This window comes from Coturnix japonica, chromosome 7 (genome assembly GCF_001577835.2).
Source record: "Coturnix japonica isolate 7356 chromosome 7, Coturnix japonica 2.1, whole genome shotgun sequence".
Lineage (NCBI taxonomy): Eukaryota > Metazoa > Chordata > Aves > Galliformes > Phasianidae > Coturnix > Coturnix japonica.
The window spans coordinates 4,400,631-4,417,312 of record NC_029522.1 but is presented as its reverse complement, the minus strand read 5'-3'; the positions used below and the strand labels follow the sequence as shown (position 1 = coordinate 4,417,312).

The following is a 16,682-nucleotide window of genomic DNA, read 5'->3' as shown; positions in this document are numbered from 1 at the left end:
TCTGAAGTAAGGGTAAGAACTGTATTTGTTTCATGTTTGTACAGCCCCAGGCACTGAGCTTTGATACCTGATTGCTCTCTATATGCTCTTAGTAGTTTGCAGGAACAAAGCAGTTACCAACCAGTGAAGAACATGAGAAGAGATAGAAGAATTAAACAGAACATTGTATGTGGGTTTCAACGAGACAGGCAAGCTTGGCAGCCTTACTTATAGGACTGCATACTGCACATCTATGGATGCTTTACTGAAGTTGAAAAATACTAATGCATTCTGAAGTACATACATAGAAAGGAAGCTTCTAGTCAAGAAATGTTCTCATAAAATAGGTTTATATATAGCTGCCTGCATATAATATATGCTTGTAAGTATCAAGTGGCTACATCAAAAATGTTCATGAATTTTAAAGGGCACACCGTGTATTTAACTGCTTTCTTTGTAAGCAAATATGTGAACTTTATTCCCACAGTGGCTTCTGTTGTGTAGAAACATGGCTTTGTGTTGTCTTCATGAGCTTAGAAACCATGTTTGTTGGCATTCAATGGGCTTCAGTCTCATTTGCTCTATTCTTCATTTATTTTTAAGTTAGCTGCACTAGCAGAGTTCCAGAAGTTGCTTATATTTCTAGGATTCTTAACATTTCTTTTTGCCTAGAGCCTGTCTTCACTTTATCTGGCTCTCCTTTCTTGTGTTAGAGTAGATGATGAACAGTCATGCTTTTAGTTGTTTTCAAGATGGTGAGGAATACTAATATAGTTAATTACTTCTTATAAGGAAGCTATTATATATGGATGACTGTCCCTTCTACCCTTTTGAGTACCATTTCTGTTTTTACTGGGAATTCATATATATCCTTAAGTAGTTGAGTGTACTATGTGGGATGTTTCAGGGCTGACAGTTGGGCAGACGTATTTGAAACTTCCATGCAACATAAGCATTTGAAATAATGCACTGAATAATGAAAGCCAGAAGTAATGTCCACCTGAGAGTAGTGTCTATATGCCTTCTTTGTGTTATGTCTTCCTCTTGAGCTTTTACCATATCTTAGTAGTTGCTTCACCACATCAGACAGTGAGATGGTCTAAGCCCTAGAATGTGTCTAAACTGAGGCCATTCTAAATAAATGCTTTGTGGATTGGGTGATTTGTGAGCCATAATTAAAATGGGCATTTATTCCAGTAAAAACCTATGCAGTCAGTAAGGCAGTCTAGTACCAATTGTCAAAAGGTAAGGTCAAATAACAAATGATTAACATGAAAATCCAGAACTGGGATATAACAGCCCATTTTTAGTGTTCCTTTCTTTAAGTTGTTAATTGGTTTACTAAAAAAAAACATAAATATTCTTAGCCATTTAACCCCAGGTGTTAATTTCTGTGAATAGGAATCATCTTCTTGCATTAGCAAAGGAAGAGTGGGTGCTGTTGAAATTCAATTGTATTGGCACAGCTACCACATGGATATGTATTTATTTCTCTGTTGGGTGTTATTTCAACATATGAAGTCAAGAACATGAAAACAGTCTCAATGCTGTTACACTGAACAATCTGAAGCTGTTTATTGTATGTGTTTTACTACTTAACGTGCTGACCATTGTATCTTCCTTAGTCTTGGCACTTTGATGGAATCCTCTTCAACTCTTTTTGAAATATCAATTCCAAGGGGAGCTCTAGAAAATAACATGATCCATATGTTAAAAGGTAAGTAACATGATTGCTATGGTACAATGCAACTCCCCTCTTATTCAGATGTGCAGATTCACAAGACTTTTGTACCATCAACCTGGAAACCAGGCAGCATTTTTACGAATTTCTTCCTTGCACACTGTTAGACTGTGACAGTGGAAGTGATCTGCTTGAGTCTGTGCCTAAAAACAGCTCTAGAGTGGGGAGTCATCTACTTTTTTAGCTGTTCCAAACTCATGCAGTTCCATGTTCTTACAGCCGTCTTTTGGGGGGTGTTATTCAGGTTCTGATTTGAGCTGATAATGTATTCTACGTCCGCAAGACAAATTAGAGATTCACATGTACTTTGCTGTGGTAATTGTATGGCATGTATAGTTACAGCAAAGGAAACTTAGTATTTTATTCATTGATATATAGATTGATATATAAGGCATTCTTTTTTGAAAGACAATATTTTACCATTTCTCATGAGAGAATTCTATGTTTTCCCTCTTGAAACCCTCAAAGTGTGTGTTTTATTGGCACTGGAAAAGGCATAAATTGAACAACACCTTAAGAGTTTAAGACCACCTGGTACTAATAACTTAATCAAAATTCAAAACATTACTTAGCATTTTGTCCAGCCCTAAGCCCAAGGTCTATTTAAATCCATAAAATAAGCCATATTTAACAAGCCATTAAAAAAACACTTATGTCATAACCTGTTATTTAATTTAAAATTAATTGATGATGAGCAGAGGGCTGTCTCTACAGGGACAGGCCTAGAGAGCTGGGCTCTTCAGCCTGGAGAAGTTTTTAAAAGGAGGACCTGACAGAAGCCTTGCAGCCCCTAAAGGGGGGGCCTACAGGAAAGCTGGTGAGGGACTTACTATAAGGGCAGGTAGTAACAGGAAGAGTGGAATTAGCTTTAAAATGGAACAGTTTAGGCTAGATATTAAGGAGACATTCTGTATGGTGAAGGCGGTGAGATGCTGAAACAGGCTGCCTAGAGATGTGGATGTTTCCTCTTTGGAAGAGTTAAAGGCCAGGCTGGATGGGGCTGTGAGCAACCTAGTCTACAGGGAGATGACCATGCCTACAGCAGCAGGGGGTTAGAGCCACATGAACTTAAAGGTCTCAGCTGGAAGCCAGCAGAAAACTTTCAATGGTTATGAAAACACAGTTTTCATAAGAGCATTTACTTTTATGACTGCAGTAACTAAGAAGTTAGGGAGTGTGCTGTTTAACCTGCTCTCGTTTCCACATTACTGCAGTAATAGGTAAATACATAAAACTTTATGATGTATGGTTATTGGAATATCTAAGACAAAGCAAACCTAAATGCCAAAAATTATAGAAGTGTAGCACGGTTTGTGTTGGAAGGGACCTCAGAGATCATCTAGTTTCAACCTGTGGACAGAGCTGCCAGCCATTAAATGAGGCTCCAGATCAGGCTGCCCAGAGCCCTGTCCAATCTGGCCTTGAACATCTCCAGTAAAGGGGCATTCATTCACAGCCTCTCTGGGAACTAGGCCAGTGACTCATCACCCTCCTGAGTAAAGAACTGCCTCTTAATATCTACTCTACTTTTCTTTTAGTTTAAAGCCGTTCCCCTTTATCCTGTCACGAACAGGTAGTGTACAGTGTTGGTCTCCCTCCTAATAAGAAGCTTCCCTCGAGTACTTGAAGAGGATGACTTTAACTTAACAACTACACAGAAAAGGAAGAGATGGTACAGACTGTGTAACAGACTGTGAATGAATTGAGTCACTTACTTTGGTTCATAGCGGATGCCATCAGTACTGTATAGAACACCACATCCTGCACGCAGCCTTTCAATGCCATTCCTAAGCAAGAAAGCAATTACATGTGTGTCAACTGTATGAGTACATAGATAACATGGTTTAGTCACCATATACAAAAATGCCCGATTCTGATTAATTTTAAAGAATGCTACAGAAACACACAAAGGAAAATAGCCCTTACCATGCGATCATAACACCATTATCGGTGCACAGTCTTGGAGGAGGCGACAGAAAAGCAAAACCATTTGCATGTGCCAGAGCCTGCAGGCCTTTTCTGATATACTGATTACTTGCAACTCCTCCCGATACAACCTAACAGCAGTTTTAGGTAGAGAAAGAAAAAAGGCATTAACTCAAAAGAAAGGCCTTGCAAGTCCAACTCCATGAGCATCCTGTCTAAAGAGCAACAATTTAGCAGATAGAGTTTTGAAGACTGCAATTACAAAATGTATTTCAACATTATGTTATTTGTGAAGATTTAAACCTGTCAGGAAATAATGTGAGAGCAGTATGGCTAAAAACAATTCCTGAGTGAAATCATGCTGTAAGTAGAACAGCTGTCAGGTCCTGGGCAGCCCTAGATCACACTGTGTGACATGAGATGTTAGGAAAGGTCAGGTTACTTAGCATGAAAATGCCCTTCTAGCTTAAAAACAAACAATGAAAGAGGTTATATAAATATTGTAAGACTAATATTATTTTAATCCTACTATTTTAGCTAAGTTTAATGCACACTGACTTATTCCTTATCCATCGGTAGAATTAATTCTGTCATGGGGGATAAGTATGAGGAAATCTGCATCCTCAGTGGTGTTAGTTATAAGTATAGAAAGCAACATGCACAATGACAACAAACTAATTTCTACCCACCAGAGTTGCAGATTTGGGTAACAATATGCTGTTTTTTAAGCAGAAAAGCATGGCTCGGTGCGTCCTCTGGATAATATGAGCAGCCACTACGTGCTGTACAGCAGCAGCAATGTCCTTAACACAAGACAGGATTTCACCTTCTTGAATACCTATAAAAATGTGTGATCAGATGGGTTTTCCTCAGTACAGCTCATGGAGTTGCTGGTTTGTATCTGACTTTAAGAATACCTTCTTCTTTTTCTTTCTGAAAAATGGCTCTGTTGACAAGGCTCTGAAGTCCAGAAAAAGAAAAATCACAGTTGCGATACTGCTGCATGGGAAGTCTGAACGTGTACTGTTGCCTGTCTCCGTTTTGAGCCAGGTGCTCTATTGCCTTCCCCCCAGCCATGCCATGGCACTCCGGGTGCTTTACTAAAGAGAGTCTTCTTGCTACCTAAGGAGAAAACAGACTCAAAATAGAGAACTCAATTAACACCTCCTGTAACTGCATCACTTTAAGCGGTCAGTGGACTTTTTTGCTACAGCCAGAAACTCTGATAATGTTGATTTTAACTTGAAGCCATTTCTCACTCCACCCCTCCTTTCTTAATGCGTGAACACAAATAGCATTTGTTTAAAACACGCTTGTGTTTGAAAACAAAATGGTCAGTGCCCAATTTTAAGGAATGGGCTCAGTAACCCAAGCAGTACAGCCTGGCTAAGCCAAACCAGGTATTCAAGCTACATAAAGAACAGGTAACAACAAAAGAACTGCTGACAAATGTTGTGGTATGTACTGGTTTAGGTATGACAGTGTCTGTTATAAACCTGCTATTGATCTTTGCTAGTTAATAACTCATTTGTATAATAGTTGTCATCAAACCTTCCATAACTGGCTTTGGTTATGTTATCTGTTTGCTAAAAACACAACTAATAAGCTATTGAATACTGGAACTACCGAAGTGCATAGATGTCTAAGAGCCTCTTGCGTCTTAAGCTTATGGTATTTCAAAATAGACAAAAGAAAACATAATGTAAACCTCCTTTCACATTACATTGCTATACTCAGGCTAATGCTGATACTATGATTAAGTAGCTTAACTGCAACAGAAGGAAAACAAGTAGATTCACGTGTGCATTGAAATCTTACCTTATCCAGCATGTCACCTGGTGCTATATCGATGGTCTGTCCGAGCAGAAGGAAATCTGAAACTCCTCGTGCTACTGCCAAGATGCAGTGACCTCCGGAGAGTAAAAGAACTAAGAAGGGAAATTCCACTTGCTCTGTCAGTCTGATGGTAAGCGCGTGAGCCTCCATGTGATGTATGGGTATGAAAGGCTTCTGGTACCTGTCTGCCAGCTGTAAGCTGTACTGCAGTCCCACCCCCAGGCTCAGCGCAAGTCCTGGCTTCACTGTAGTTGCAATAGCAGCAAGTTCACTTACAGAAACTCCACTGGCGCTGAGCGCTTCCTCTGCTACTTGCTGGATGTTTTCTCTGTGAAGCTGTTGTGCTACGTGAGGAATTATTCCACCTGCTCTAGTTAAAAACAAGTCATTGTAATATGTTTGTATTTCATAACGCCATCACAACAAGAGATCTTTCAGCTCCTCGTAACCTTGTTACATCCTGCTCATTTCTCTAGGATGTTTTTGCATGCCTTGTTTAGGCTAAATGACACGAACCATTTCTGTGCACTGAATGGAGCATTATGATCATCAGGACAGAATTAATTTTCCCTTCTTGGGATGTGTTCTTTTAAATCTACCTCACAGCCATTCCAAAGCAAGGGCTGAGACTTAACACAGCCCTCCACTTGGCAGCTGATGTATGTAGCAACCAATGCCAATTTCTGATTTTTGGTTGTTTTAGTATTGCTAACATAAAGTCAAGTCAAACTAGATGAAGAATTAATGTGAGCTGTACGTGCTTACTTCATGTGGATCTCCTTCTGGCTGTGCAGCGCTTCTCCCAGCACCCTGCCCGTCTCGTCCAGCACAGCCGCCCCCGTGTCATCGCAGCTCGTTTCGATGCCCAGCACGAGCCTCGTGTGCCCTGCAGAGTGCCTGGAGCCGCAGCTCAGCCACGCAGCCCGACCATGCATCACTGGCTGCAGGAGCCGCCTGGCCATGGGCAGCAGCTGGTCCCAGGGTGATGCCTGCAAAGGAGCTGCACAGCGGGTCAGTGTGGAGACTTCTTTCCAAATACACACTATTAAGGAATTAATGTCACTAGGAGAGTGCTTAGGCCCTGGAACAGGCTGCCCAGGGAGGTTGTGGATGCCCCATCATTGGAGGTGTTCAAGACCAGGTTGGACAGGGCCCTGGGCAACCTGATCTAGTAAAGGTGTATGTTTGGTGGCCCTGCCAGGCAGGGGGGTTGGAACTACATGATCCTTGAGGTCCCTTCCAACCCGGGTCATTCTGTGATTCTGTAATGTCATTTTGCTGATTAGAGGTGGGATAAATAGATATTACTGGTATGTTATCAACTCCTGGTTTTCTAACTTAAATTCCTGTGGAAAGGGGACGCCACAGATAAAAAATAAAGGAAAGTACCCCACGCTTTTCAAGAGCTTAAAGAAAACCGACGTTGTTTACGCAGGCGGTGGGGTCCCATGTCTGTGCTTTACCTGAGGACGCCTAAGGGATCTGCCCCGAGGAAGGGGACGCTTCGCATCGATTCCTTCGTGCGCCCAGCTTCACCTCCTGCTGTTCGTTGTGCTACTTCGCTGCCCAAGACATGATGTTTAATAGCCTACAAATGGAGCACGGAGCAGCAGCACCCGACACCCCTTCCCAGCCACCCCGGCCGCCATGACGGGGCGGGGCAGAGCCCGGACGTGACGCTGCCGCCGTTGTGTGGCGGGGCGCCCCCTGAAGGAGGCGATGGCGGGATGTAGCGATCCCTGAGCGGGCAGACGGGCTTTGTCAGGTCTTTGTGACTAAACTTACAAGGACACATAAGGCACGAATCATTCCATCCCTTTTTACCAACTCTCACCATGTTTACTGAGACAATCTTGTACAATGCATTAACAAACACAGCCGTTCACAATCCAGAGCAGGAACCAGCTACTTTCACCTACCGACAAAGCGCTACCAGTGCTTTGAATGGAGGCTGCTGGATTTATTCATTAATTACCATCTGTATCACAGCTAACCAGTCACTGCTGAAACATCAAGCCCCGTTTCAGCAGTTATTCACACCTCCCTTGCCTGCCTCAGCCAGACCTACATCTACTCATAGTGCTGATACACTGCAGAGCTGGGCCTGCCCGCTGCTTCAGGAAACCTTCCATCCACAGGTTTCCTATTCACATCTCAGCATTTGAAGGCATCTTAATAACTCAGCTTTCACCCAGACAGTGCTGCAAGGAAGTAGTAATTGTATCTCGGATGTAAAAGCATCTCTCATTGAATACAATTAGATAACAGCAGACTGTTCGTTTCCTTTGCCCGAGAAGCAGAATCTGTGTCAGGATCAGTCAGCATCGCACCTTCCATCTAGTACTTATTGATGCCAAAGATTCGAACGCCGTGCAGCTGCGGCAGCTTAGGAATAAGCACTGTGAGAAGAGAGGTGGTGTTGATGATGAAGTGTGTCGCATCGTACTTGGTGTAGAAACTGGTCAGGAAGTACCTGCAGGAGGAAAGAGCACGCTTAGCTGCTGGCTGCCTTATCCACAGGCACACCAACACAGCAGGGCTGCAAGGAGATGCTTCAGTGTTCAGGTATGTTTTACCCGTGAAACTACACGAAACTATCTTGGAAGAAAGAGGATTTGCAGGGGGCAGTTACATGTATTTATTCCCATTTCTTTCTGTGGTGAAATAACTCTGCAGAATAGCCTATTTTCCCTCTCACAGGCAAGCAGACGACTTCCTTTTAGGAAAAACAGAATGACTTTATAGAAGTGGATACTAAACACGTCTCAGGTTTCTTTCAGTTATGCAACCCTACTTTTGTCAACAGAGACAGGTGGTGCAGAGTTTCCAATCGGTCTATTTACATAACTAGTGTATACAGAAGGCAATACCCTGCGTCCCCTTTGGTGAGGACTGCCGCATTCCTCTCTACCTATTCTGTACCTTGTGATTTGCAATTACTGCAAAGTAAAGGACGTGTGCTAAGAGACTCTTAGCTTAGCTTTTCAATAGTTATGAATTCACAATCTTTTAAAGACCTTCAAGAGTTGATAGGCTTTCTCATAAGGTTTCTAATCTTTAAAAGCCGTTCCGTTAATAACTGTTCACTAACTTCAACCTCAGTACTTGAAATTAGTGTTGAAAACTGTTGACTGTGTGGCTGAAAATATGTACTTCCTCCATCTCTAATGCAGATAAAAGCAAAAAACCCAAAAAAAGACAAAAGTAAATTGCAATTCATTTACCAGAGGCTTTTGAAGCCACGGTTTTATGACTCACTTCAGTCATAATACAGTTTAGAACTTACAGAATTATAGGAGAGATTGTGAAGAATTTTCTTGAAGATGTAAATTGTACTCCGTAATCCAGCTGTTCCCAGTGTGTCAGGAGCCTTGCTTTCCCCTGATCGGGTGTTTCAAAAGGAGTCCCCTTCACTACATGCAAGAAGACAAACATTCCCTGGAGGAAAATAAATGAATATGCTGGTGCTTTTAGCTGTTATGCAATTCGATGCATTGCAAAAAACAAACAGACAAACAACACAAAAAAAAAAGAGTAAATGAACTCTCAGATAGAAGAGCTGCTCACCTGAAATAACAAATTATAAGAGAGCAAAGAAGAGCCAAGAAGTGCTTTGCTTGAAGTTAAGCACCCAGTGGCACATCAAGAATTAAAGCCTCTGTGACCCACAACCCAACGATTCATCTTCTACATTAGACAGCAAAGATCACACAAAGTCAACAAAATTTACACAAGCACTGCAGCAAGTTCTGGGCTGATGATTTCTGTTACTGTTTCCCAGCACGGTACGAAATTGAGTTATGAGGCTGAGTTTGCACAAAGTAGAAATCTCCCTGGTGAATACTGGCAATATTACAAGAACCTCCAACAGCTTCCTCAACCTCCCACTAGCTTCTAATGCTTAGAAGCTGAATACCAGCAACCTGTTGAATACCATCTGTCCATCTCCTTAACCACGTTGAGTTCCTCGTTACTATCTGATGGACAGAGGCTACGGATAGCAGTTCTCAAAGATAAATTAGCAGCCATCAATTCCGGATAGGAGAGTTTAGTTTCAACAAACGAGCAAAGCTTCCAATTTTAACAATCATGTGTCTCTTATTTGCCAACTCCAAGCAAGAGTATCTACCTGAAAATATCAAAGACTTCAGCATTCACCCACAGAGATCACCAGCTCATGCACAGAGATGGAAAGCTTTATCCAGAGAAAAAAAATCTCATTTTTCTGGATTTTTGTGGAGGAGGTGAAAGCTGAGCAAGGATCTTACAAACAGCTTCTGGTCCAGAAGTCTACTACCATAGAATTCATTTTCTTAATTAATTATCTCCTTCATGCTTTTTCCAGCACCTCAATTTTAATAACAAAAAAGTCCCTTTCAGGACATCCCAAAGCTTATTCCACATTTCATTTTGCAGCAGTACATGCAGAAAGAACCACTAAAAGTAATTTTAATGTCAGCTTAAAGTTTTCTGCATTCCAGGATGAACATATGTGGATTTTAAACAAAAAGTGCCATTTAAATGCTCCAATATCTAAAGCACAGTTTACATCCATTCTGCAAGAAAACTACATGGCCAGTGCATGCTATCGTCCCTGTGGACATTATCACAACCTAGATGAATTCAGTGAGGTATCTGAGAAATATTAATTAATTCTTATTGTTAGAATGATTACAACAGAAAGAGCCAACCCACTTAGCAGTGGCTGAGCCACGTACAGAAGGTGGTTTTGGTGTCAGTGTCCACACAGCCCAGCTATTCCTCTTTTCACTTGCTTTTAAAACTAAGTATGTGTGAGCATCTATTTCAGCAAGGCAGGGTACTCACCAGGTTGTGAATCACATTTGTTAAAGTCCACGCCACAGGGACACTAAAGAAAGGAATGCTGAGCAGGACGATGTGAAGCAGGCCAACTCCAAGCGTGTACGTCAGCCACATTCCACGGCTGTTCATCACCCGCGTGTTTGGATTCACCTCGCTGTGGGCAACTCCGACATTCATTTTTACCCTACAGAACAAAACTGTTTGTGGAGTGAGACTACTGTGTCACAGAGCTATCTAATACATGAAGCTCGCAAATTAGGAAAGAGGCTGGTTTAAATAAGTAGGTCTGGAATGAATGCCAAACACAAATCACTTGAAGTGAAGTGTGATTTATAAAGAACTCACTTCAAAAAGGCTGTTGGGATTGTTTGTTCAACAACAACCAACCAAACTACAGGGATGATGTGGGATTAGTGAACTGTGCTGCCACAACGGGAAGGCGTAAACCCACAAGGACACCAATCTTTGTAACCTTTATCCCTTAAATTCCTTTCTTCTGCCACTAACGCCGTCCATTCTTGCCCAGTTCTCACCAGTTTCCCCCCATCTCTCTCACATTATGGCTATATGGGAATTTAGCATATACTGTCTGCCTGGCCACCTGTTGCTGGCAAGACTGAATAAGAGCCACATTATTCCTGCTTTTTTGTAGCATAAGATCAGATCCCAGATTTCCACCCCCTGCAGGTTTTGGAACTCTTTCCCTGCTGTCTTTATCTGCTAATAGCCAAAGGCTCAAAATGTTTCTACTTGACAGACATACACAAACATACACAACACCATTCTAATCCTCCTTTCTATAGGAGATCAGCCTGGTTTGTTTCTGGTACTTGTTTGGTGTTGCAGAGGACCATCATATCTGTAACACCACAATGTAATACACTATAATGAGTAATAAGCATGTTAACAGTAGTTAGCTATATAAAAATAGATGCGAGGAACCCAAAGTTGAACTGTGGCAATGCCAATTATAATCACCCTTCGTTGCAAAGCACTTCATAGTTAGTCAGTACCATATTTTGATATACGGACTCTATTTGTTCCTCAGCATCTCTTGTTTAATCAGCTGAACATGTTCTTCATCTATTGCATTCCTGTCTTTTCTTTCCTACTGCCAGAAACCAGCTGTAATTTGGCTTCAGAGATTGGAACCAACTTATCTGCTTCCACACCAGGCTGTGCTCATTCAAGGCCCCACACAAACATATCTCTGTCCGAACACACCTGCACACCCAGGAGTGCCAAAGAACAGCTGCTTCACAGGGCTGTATCAACGGCCACAGGGTAGGAAGCTTGTGCTGCTACCTGCTGTGTGTGGAATAGGGTGAAAAGGTGGTGAGGTGCCACGGCTGTGCCACACAGTGCATGAGCACAAAGCATCTCCCAGCCCACCACCCACCTCACCGCGTGTTTTATACACATGGTGACAGAACAGCCCAGAGAGCTGCGGTGCCCCATCTCTGGAGGAGGCCGGGCTGCACGGGCCCCGGGCAGCGTCAGCAGCTGTGGGTAGGGGCTGGTTGGGCTGTGAGTTCCCTTCCAACCCAACCGCTGTGTGATTCCACGTTCCCATAACTCGGGCAGTCAGGCCTACAGCAAGCCCGGTATCCCGTGCAGACAGCACACAGCCCCAAAGCCCCATCTCCGATCCTCGTAGCACGCCGGCCCCGCAACACACACGGCTCCGGGGCAGCTCGGCCCGACACGCCCCGCCCCGTCTCGCCGCCCCGCCGGCACCACAACGGCAGCACAGCAGCCCCGGGACCCGCCACGGGCACCATCCCGCGCCCCTCCCGCTCGTCCCGGACCCTGCCCCCACCTTCCAGGCGCTGCGGCAGCTCCGCCGGCCGCTCTCGCACTGCGGCCGCCGAGGAGTTGAAGCGGGGCCGCAGGTAGTGCCGGGCGGCCGCCCCGTGGGCTGGGCTCCGCGATGGGAGGGGCCGGCACGGGCCGCCCACGGGGCAGCGGGACGAGCAGGTACTGGGGGCTGCAGGGCTGCGAGGGGGGCAGCGGGACAGGTTGTTTTGTCAGCCGGGGAGGGGGGAAAAAGGAGGAGGAAGAGAAAGGGAAGGGCAAGAAGTACAAGGAAAAGGAGGGCGCTTCCCACACCGCGGCAGCTGCCGCTTCCCGCGCCGCTGGGCCTAGGCCCGGGCCTGGAGCCGTGGGGCGGAGCGCGGTGCGGGCGGGAAGGGAGCGGGGTGGGAGGGATGGCTGCGGGGATTGCCTCTGTGCCACGGGCAGCTGGAAACGAACGTGAGTGCGGTGAGCCGGCTGTCGGGACGCAGCCTGGAGCTGCTGCACTGAATGGCGAAGTACAGCCGTAGGTTACCGGCTGTGCGGCCGTGGGGCGGCTCGTCTGGATTCGGGACGGGCGGCCGCTGCACGGAGACACGGGGGAGCGATGGGGCCGGCCCTGCTGCTCCGTGTAACGCCTCTGGGCAGCTCAGGGTTGTAACAGTGTGCAGCTGAAATACCATCTTTGGGGCACAAAGTAACCAGAGCTCGGATGCGTTTCTGCGTGTAGCAATTACCTGAGGTACTTCCTACCAGAAACCCGGACAAAACTTGAGGTCCGTCACCCCGTTTTGCTCTCATCCTTCCTTACTACGGCTGTTGTGAGCTCTGTGTCTGCACGCTTCTGTGTTTGTTTGCCTGTTTCCGACACGACCCACGAGGCAGCAGGTGTGGCTGTGCTGCTCACAGCCGCTGACGTGAGGTTTGAGACCAGGGAACAGACTCGGAGCTGCTTGGTCTCCCTAAGCCCTGCATTGCTCATAGAGCGGTTGTCTCTGATCTGCAGCGTTTTTGTTGTCAGCTTCTCCCTCCCCTTTGTCAGCATCTTTTCTCGGAGATACTCAGCTCCAGGTTGGTGCTTGTCGATAAATCATCAAACACTTGGTGCAGGAGTCCTGCCTGACCTGTGGATGCGTGCGGAAGTTGTGTGTGTGATTAATGCTGGCCTGTATTCAGCAACACACCTCCCGTGTTCCTATGACTGTTTGGTGGAAAACAGATCTGTCAGATCAGCTTGCCACATCTGCAGGGCACGTTCTCTTTGGAATGTAAATGCTGTGGATAGAAAGAAAAGTTCTGTAGCTGTTCTCAGTAAAGTGCTCATTCCGCTTCATCTTCAAACACTGCTGGTTGAGTTTTGTTTTGCCTGTAGCCGTGTGTTTTCTTGGCCCTTTATGTTGAGTAGTGCTTCAGAGAAGGCTCTCAAGGCAGAGAAGTGCTGTGTGCTTGTTGTGCCAGCGGTGCAGACCCTGCAGGATAGTCCTGCTCTGGGGGCTGGTCTCAATGCCTGCACACCTTATTGCTGTCCTGGCTGGGTCTGCTCCATTCCTTCCCACGTGCTGGTAGCCTCGGGCTGGATGCTGATTGTGCAGTCACAGGACCAGCTGGGCTGTCCTCTACCGGGTTGCTTGAAGGGATGCAATAGGAGCCTGGGTTATGATGGGCTTTGTTTGCCTTTCAGTATAAATAATGGCCTTCCACGTCTCATAGCAGGGGGCTGTGGGTTACAAAAGCAAGGTGTTCCTTGAGGATCAGGGTGGTATAATGCTCAATCCATTCTTGAGATGCAAAGAGCTGGTCACGTTCTTTCTGCCACCTTTCTCTTATGTATGAAAGACTACGGTTATGTTCTTTGTATCATACTACAAGGATCAGCAAAGACTCTCTAAGGTCCCTTCCAACCCGCACAAGACTGTGATACTGTGTGATACTGTGTGACTTCAATTGGAGTTTGGTTAATTAGGCCTTTGTACATACTCAGTGTTTAATACCTGCAAAACTTTGCAGATGCACTTACTGTCTTCATGGCAGATTGTTACCACTTGGAACAGCTGGAATTTTGTAGCCCTTTGTAAGTGTTTCCATTGAGAGGAGCATCTCTATTGCCTTATTAGAATTTGAGGCATGTCTATTTTCATGTGCAATGCACAGGAATAAAGAGACCAGCCTGAGGGCATGCAGTAAGTCTGGTAAGACCGTTTACTGAAGAGGAAGTGCTGACCTGATGAGTCTTTGAAAGTTCCCCCTTAGCCTTTATGTTTAATTTCACATGTTTTGAAATGTGTATTTGTAATGTGCCTTTTCCATTCTATTTCTCCTGTCTTTCTATGCAGCTTCTTTGATTCTAATTCCACTATGAAGCAGCTGTCAGCAGAAACTGTTCGTCTGCTTTCGAGTTCTCAAGTGATTACGTCAGTTGTCAGCGTGGTGAAGGAGCTGATAGAAAACTCCTTGGATGCCAGTGCTACAACTATTGACATTAGATTGGTAAGGCCCTTCTCCTTGTACACTTGTGTGCGAAATAGTGGCTGGGAAAGTTGTTCCTCTGCCAGTGTACTTTTCAGGCCAATGTAATTTATAAGTATGTATTTTAACCTCATACAGGAATAGTCCAAAATCAGTTCCCTGCAAGTCAGAAGACAGGCATACAGGAGTTGATCTGCAGGCGAGGTATTTCTCAGAAGCTGTTGTAGTGGTGAGGTATAGCATGAAGTCTTAGACAGGTTTGTATCCTTGCTAACTTGATCAGCCAAACTCCGATGGGTGATGTTATTTACTGTCTGTGCCTTATGTGTCAGCCAGCTTTTACACAAGACAGGGAAACACGTGAGCTTGTACTATAGCTTTAGATAATGTGATATTGCTTTCATTACAATATAAACCCAGTCATTTGATTCAAAATTGAACTGTAGCCAGGGCATTACGTGATAGCTGTTTGTTAATTTGAACCTCCTCTCTGTTCCTATTATAAAGACAAACACGCGGCTTTGTTAGCAGCAGGGTCAGCTACCCTGGTAGCGTGACTGTGCAGTAAGCTATGGAGTCATGGTTTGATTCTGGATGAGATGTGCTGGGTTTGGGTTCAGGTATGCTAGGACCTGCCGGTGCAGCAGTATTATTGCTTGTTTAGGAGTAAAGAGACTACATGGACATCAGTCTTAGCAATTTCCCTGACTGAGCTCTGACAGCAGGAATTGATGAGAATAATCTTTAAAGTCTGATTGACACCTGCATGTTCTAATTTAATAGAGTAGATGAGCAACAGCCTTTGTTATTTTTCAGAGCACAATTAGGGTTCAGGAAGTAGGGATCTCAGCTGCAGGTTTGTTATGTTATATTAAATGGCTGTTGTAAAAGGCAGGTGTTTGTTTCTGCTTCTCTTTTTCAGTGCGTAAAGCGGAAGCTTTAATTCTTACATCCCCCTCAGAGGAAGTTTAGCTCAGGATGAGAAGTTTAACTAAACAGCTGATCCATCTGGTTCCCTTAAAAGTTAAGACCTAAAACCACACGCTTGGCATTGCTGGGCCTAACTGTCTTTCATGATCTGTTCATCTTGCTAATGTTGAAGACTAATGAGAAAAGTGGGTTGTTTGTGCTATTTTAGCAAGCTGAATTGATCTGCAGAGTTGCAGTGAGGCACTGGAACAGGCTGCCCAGACAGGTAGTGGATACCCCGTCCCTGAAGCCATTCAAGGCTGGGCTGGACCAGGCCCTGAGCAGCCTGATCTAGTGTAAATGTCCTTGTTCATTGTAGGGGAGTTGGACCTGATGACCTTTAAAGGTCCCTTCCAACTCAAACTGTTCTGTGATTGTGTGGCTCTGTGAGTTCTAATGGGTAGCAGAGATGGAACCATGAAACTGTGATTAAAAGAGGAGGGAGTCGAACTGTGTGGCTTGGCAGCAGTGATCTGTTAGAGTAACCTAAAGATCTTAAAGCATCACGTGGTATTCAGACCATTTAGCATGAGAGGGTGGTGTTGCAGAATATAAAGTTTTAATACTGTAATATTTGAAGTAAATGTGCCTGAGTAAAAGTGAATAATATTAGGACTGAAATGGAACTTCGTTCAGTAATGTTTTGATTCAAGTTGAAGAAGATAAATCTGCTCGCTCTTTTTTTCCAAACCAGAGAAATGAAACGGTTGTAGAAGTTAAAATGGAACATGGTGGTTTGTAGTAAAAAGCAGAAGCCGTGCATTGCAGCATACAAAGCAGAGTGGGTGCTCCCCAGGCAGGTGGTTGAATCGCCATCCCTGGATTTGTTTAAGAGCCGTTGTTTGTGGTGCTCAGGGATATGATGTAGCAGAGGGTTGCTAGAGTTAGGGTACTACGGTTAGGCTGCAGTTGGACTTGATGATCTTCAAGGTCTTTTCCAACCTGGATAATTCTATGATTCTGTGTCTTAACATGATTTTATGCCCATTTTGGCTCTGTCATAGTTTCCATGTTGTTTCCCAGCAGGAGGTTGGTTCAAATATTAGCACAAACATTGTTTTTCAACCTGAACTTAACCTGAACATAGTACCACTGATTAATATGGAGAGGAAAACATATCCGTGTTTGTACTACGTGTCAATGAAAT

General features: G+C 44.4%; 3 protein-coding genes across 17 annotated transcripts in view; 1 reads left to right on the top strand and 2 right to left on the bottom strand.

Annotated features, from left to right (window-relative positions):
- Positions 1–1,524: 1,524 nt before the first annotated feature.
- On the bottom strand, positions 1,525–7,166 carry OSGEPL1 (O-sialoglycoprotein endopeptidase like 1). Of its 7 annotated transcripts, none has more exons than XM_015867853.2 (9): positions 6,946–7,164; positions 6,248–6,482; positions 5,759–5,850; positions 5,465–5,574; positions 4,564–4,768; positions 4,336–4,484; positions 3,647–3,777; positions 3,436–3,507; positions 1,525–1,665 (listed from the first exon to the last, which is right to left on the bottom strand). In XM_015867853.2, the coding sequence occupies exons 2-9, from the start codon at positions 6,442–6,444 to the stop codon at positions 1,575–1,577; spliced, it is 1,047 nt and encodes a 348-aa protein (XP_015723339.1). In that variant the 5' UTR covers positions 6,445–6,482; positions 6,946–7,164; the 3' UTR covers positions 1,525–1,574. The 7 variants fall into 7 exon arrangements, with proteins under 7 accessions (XP_015723339.1, XP_015723341.1, XP_015723337.1 ...); XM_015867855.2 differs by having other exon boundaries at positions 5,759–5,847; XM_015867851.2 differs by having other exon boundaries at positions 5,465–5,852; positions 6,946–7,165.
- Positions 7,167–7,295: 129 nt separating this feature from the next.
- Positions 7,296–12,240, bottom strand: ORMDL1 (ORMDL sphingolipid biosynthesis regulator 1). Of its 6 annotated transcripts, none has more exons than XM_015867859.2 (5): positions 12,126–12,240; positions 11,531–11,614; positions 10,310–10,503; positions 8,769–8,920; positions 7,296–7,955 (listed from the first exon to the last, which is right to left on the bottom strand). In XM_015867859.2, the coding sequence occupies exons 3-5, from the start codon at positions 10,481–10,483 to the stop codon at positions 7,820–7,822; spliced, it is 462 nt and encodes a 153-aa protein (XP_015723345.1). In that variant the 5' UTR covers positions 10,484–10,503; positions 11,531–11,614; positions 12,126–12,240; the 3' UTR covers positions 7,296–7,819. The 6 variants fall into 6 exon arrangements, with proteins under 6 accessions (XP_015723345.1, XP_015723348.1, XP_015723346.1 ...); XM_015867862.2 differs by having other exon boundaries at positions 10,310–10,490; XM_015867860.2 differs by having other exon boundaries at positions 11,531–11,611; positions 12,126–12,230.
- PMS1 (PMS1 homolog 1, mismatch repair system component) overlaps positions 12,172–16,682 on the top strand; it is a 39,287-nt gene continuing 34,776 nt past the window's right edge. For all 4 annotated transcript variants that reach the window (XR_001556341.2, XM_032445665.1, XM_015867848.2 and 1 more), the window contains exons 1-2: positions 12,172–12,283; positions 14,434–14,587. Coding sequence is in view for 3 of the 4 variants with exons in the window: in XM_032445665.1 (XP_032301556.1) it covers positions 12,237–12,283; positions 14,434–14,587 (201 nt within the window). In the remaining variant the exon portion in view is untranslated. The remainder of the gene's footprint in view (positions 12,284–14,433; positions 14,588–16,682) is intronic.

Bases quoted from the DNA above. Each gene is read 5' to 3' on its own strand.
- OSGEPL1 (XM_015867851.2), bottom strand. From the start codon at position 6,444: ATGGCCAGGCGGCTCCTGCAGCCAGTGATGCATGGTCGGGCTGCGTGG. The intron at 4,769-5,464 runs GTAAGATTTCAA...TTTTCTCCTTAG, and splicing joins CAGGTGACATGCTGGATAAG to GTAGCAAGAAGACTCTCTTT. The intron at 4,485-4,563 runs GTATTCTTAAAG...ACATTTTTATAG, and splicing joins TCAGAAAGAAAAAGAAGAAG to GTATTCAAGAAGGTGAAATC.
- ORMDL1 (XM_015867859.2), bottom strand. From the start codon at position 10,483: ATGAATGTCGGAGTTGCCCACAGCGAGGTGAATCCAAACACGCGGGTG. The intron at 8,921-10,309 runs GTGAGTACCCTG...ATTTTCCTCCAG, and splicing joins CAAATGTGATTCACAACCTG to GGAATGTTTGTCTTCTTGCA. The intron at 7,956-8,768 runs GTAAGTTCTAAA...TTCCTCCTGCAG, and splicing joins ACAATCTCTCCTATAATTCT to GTACTTCCTGACCAGTTTCT.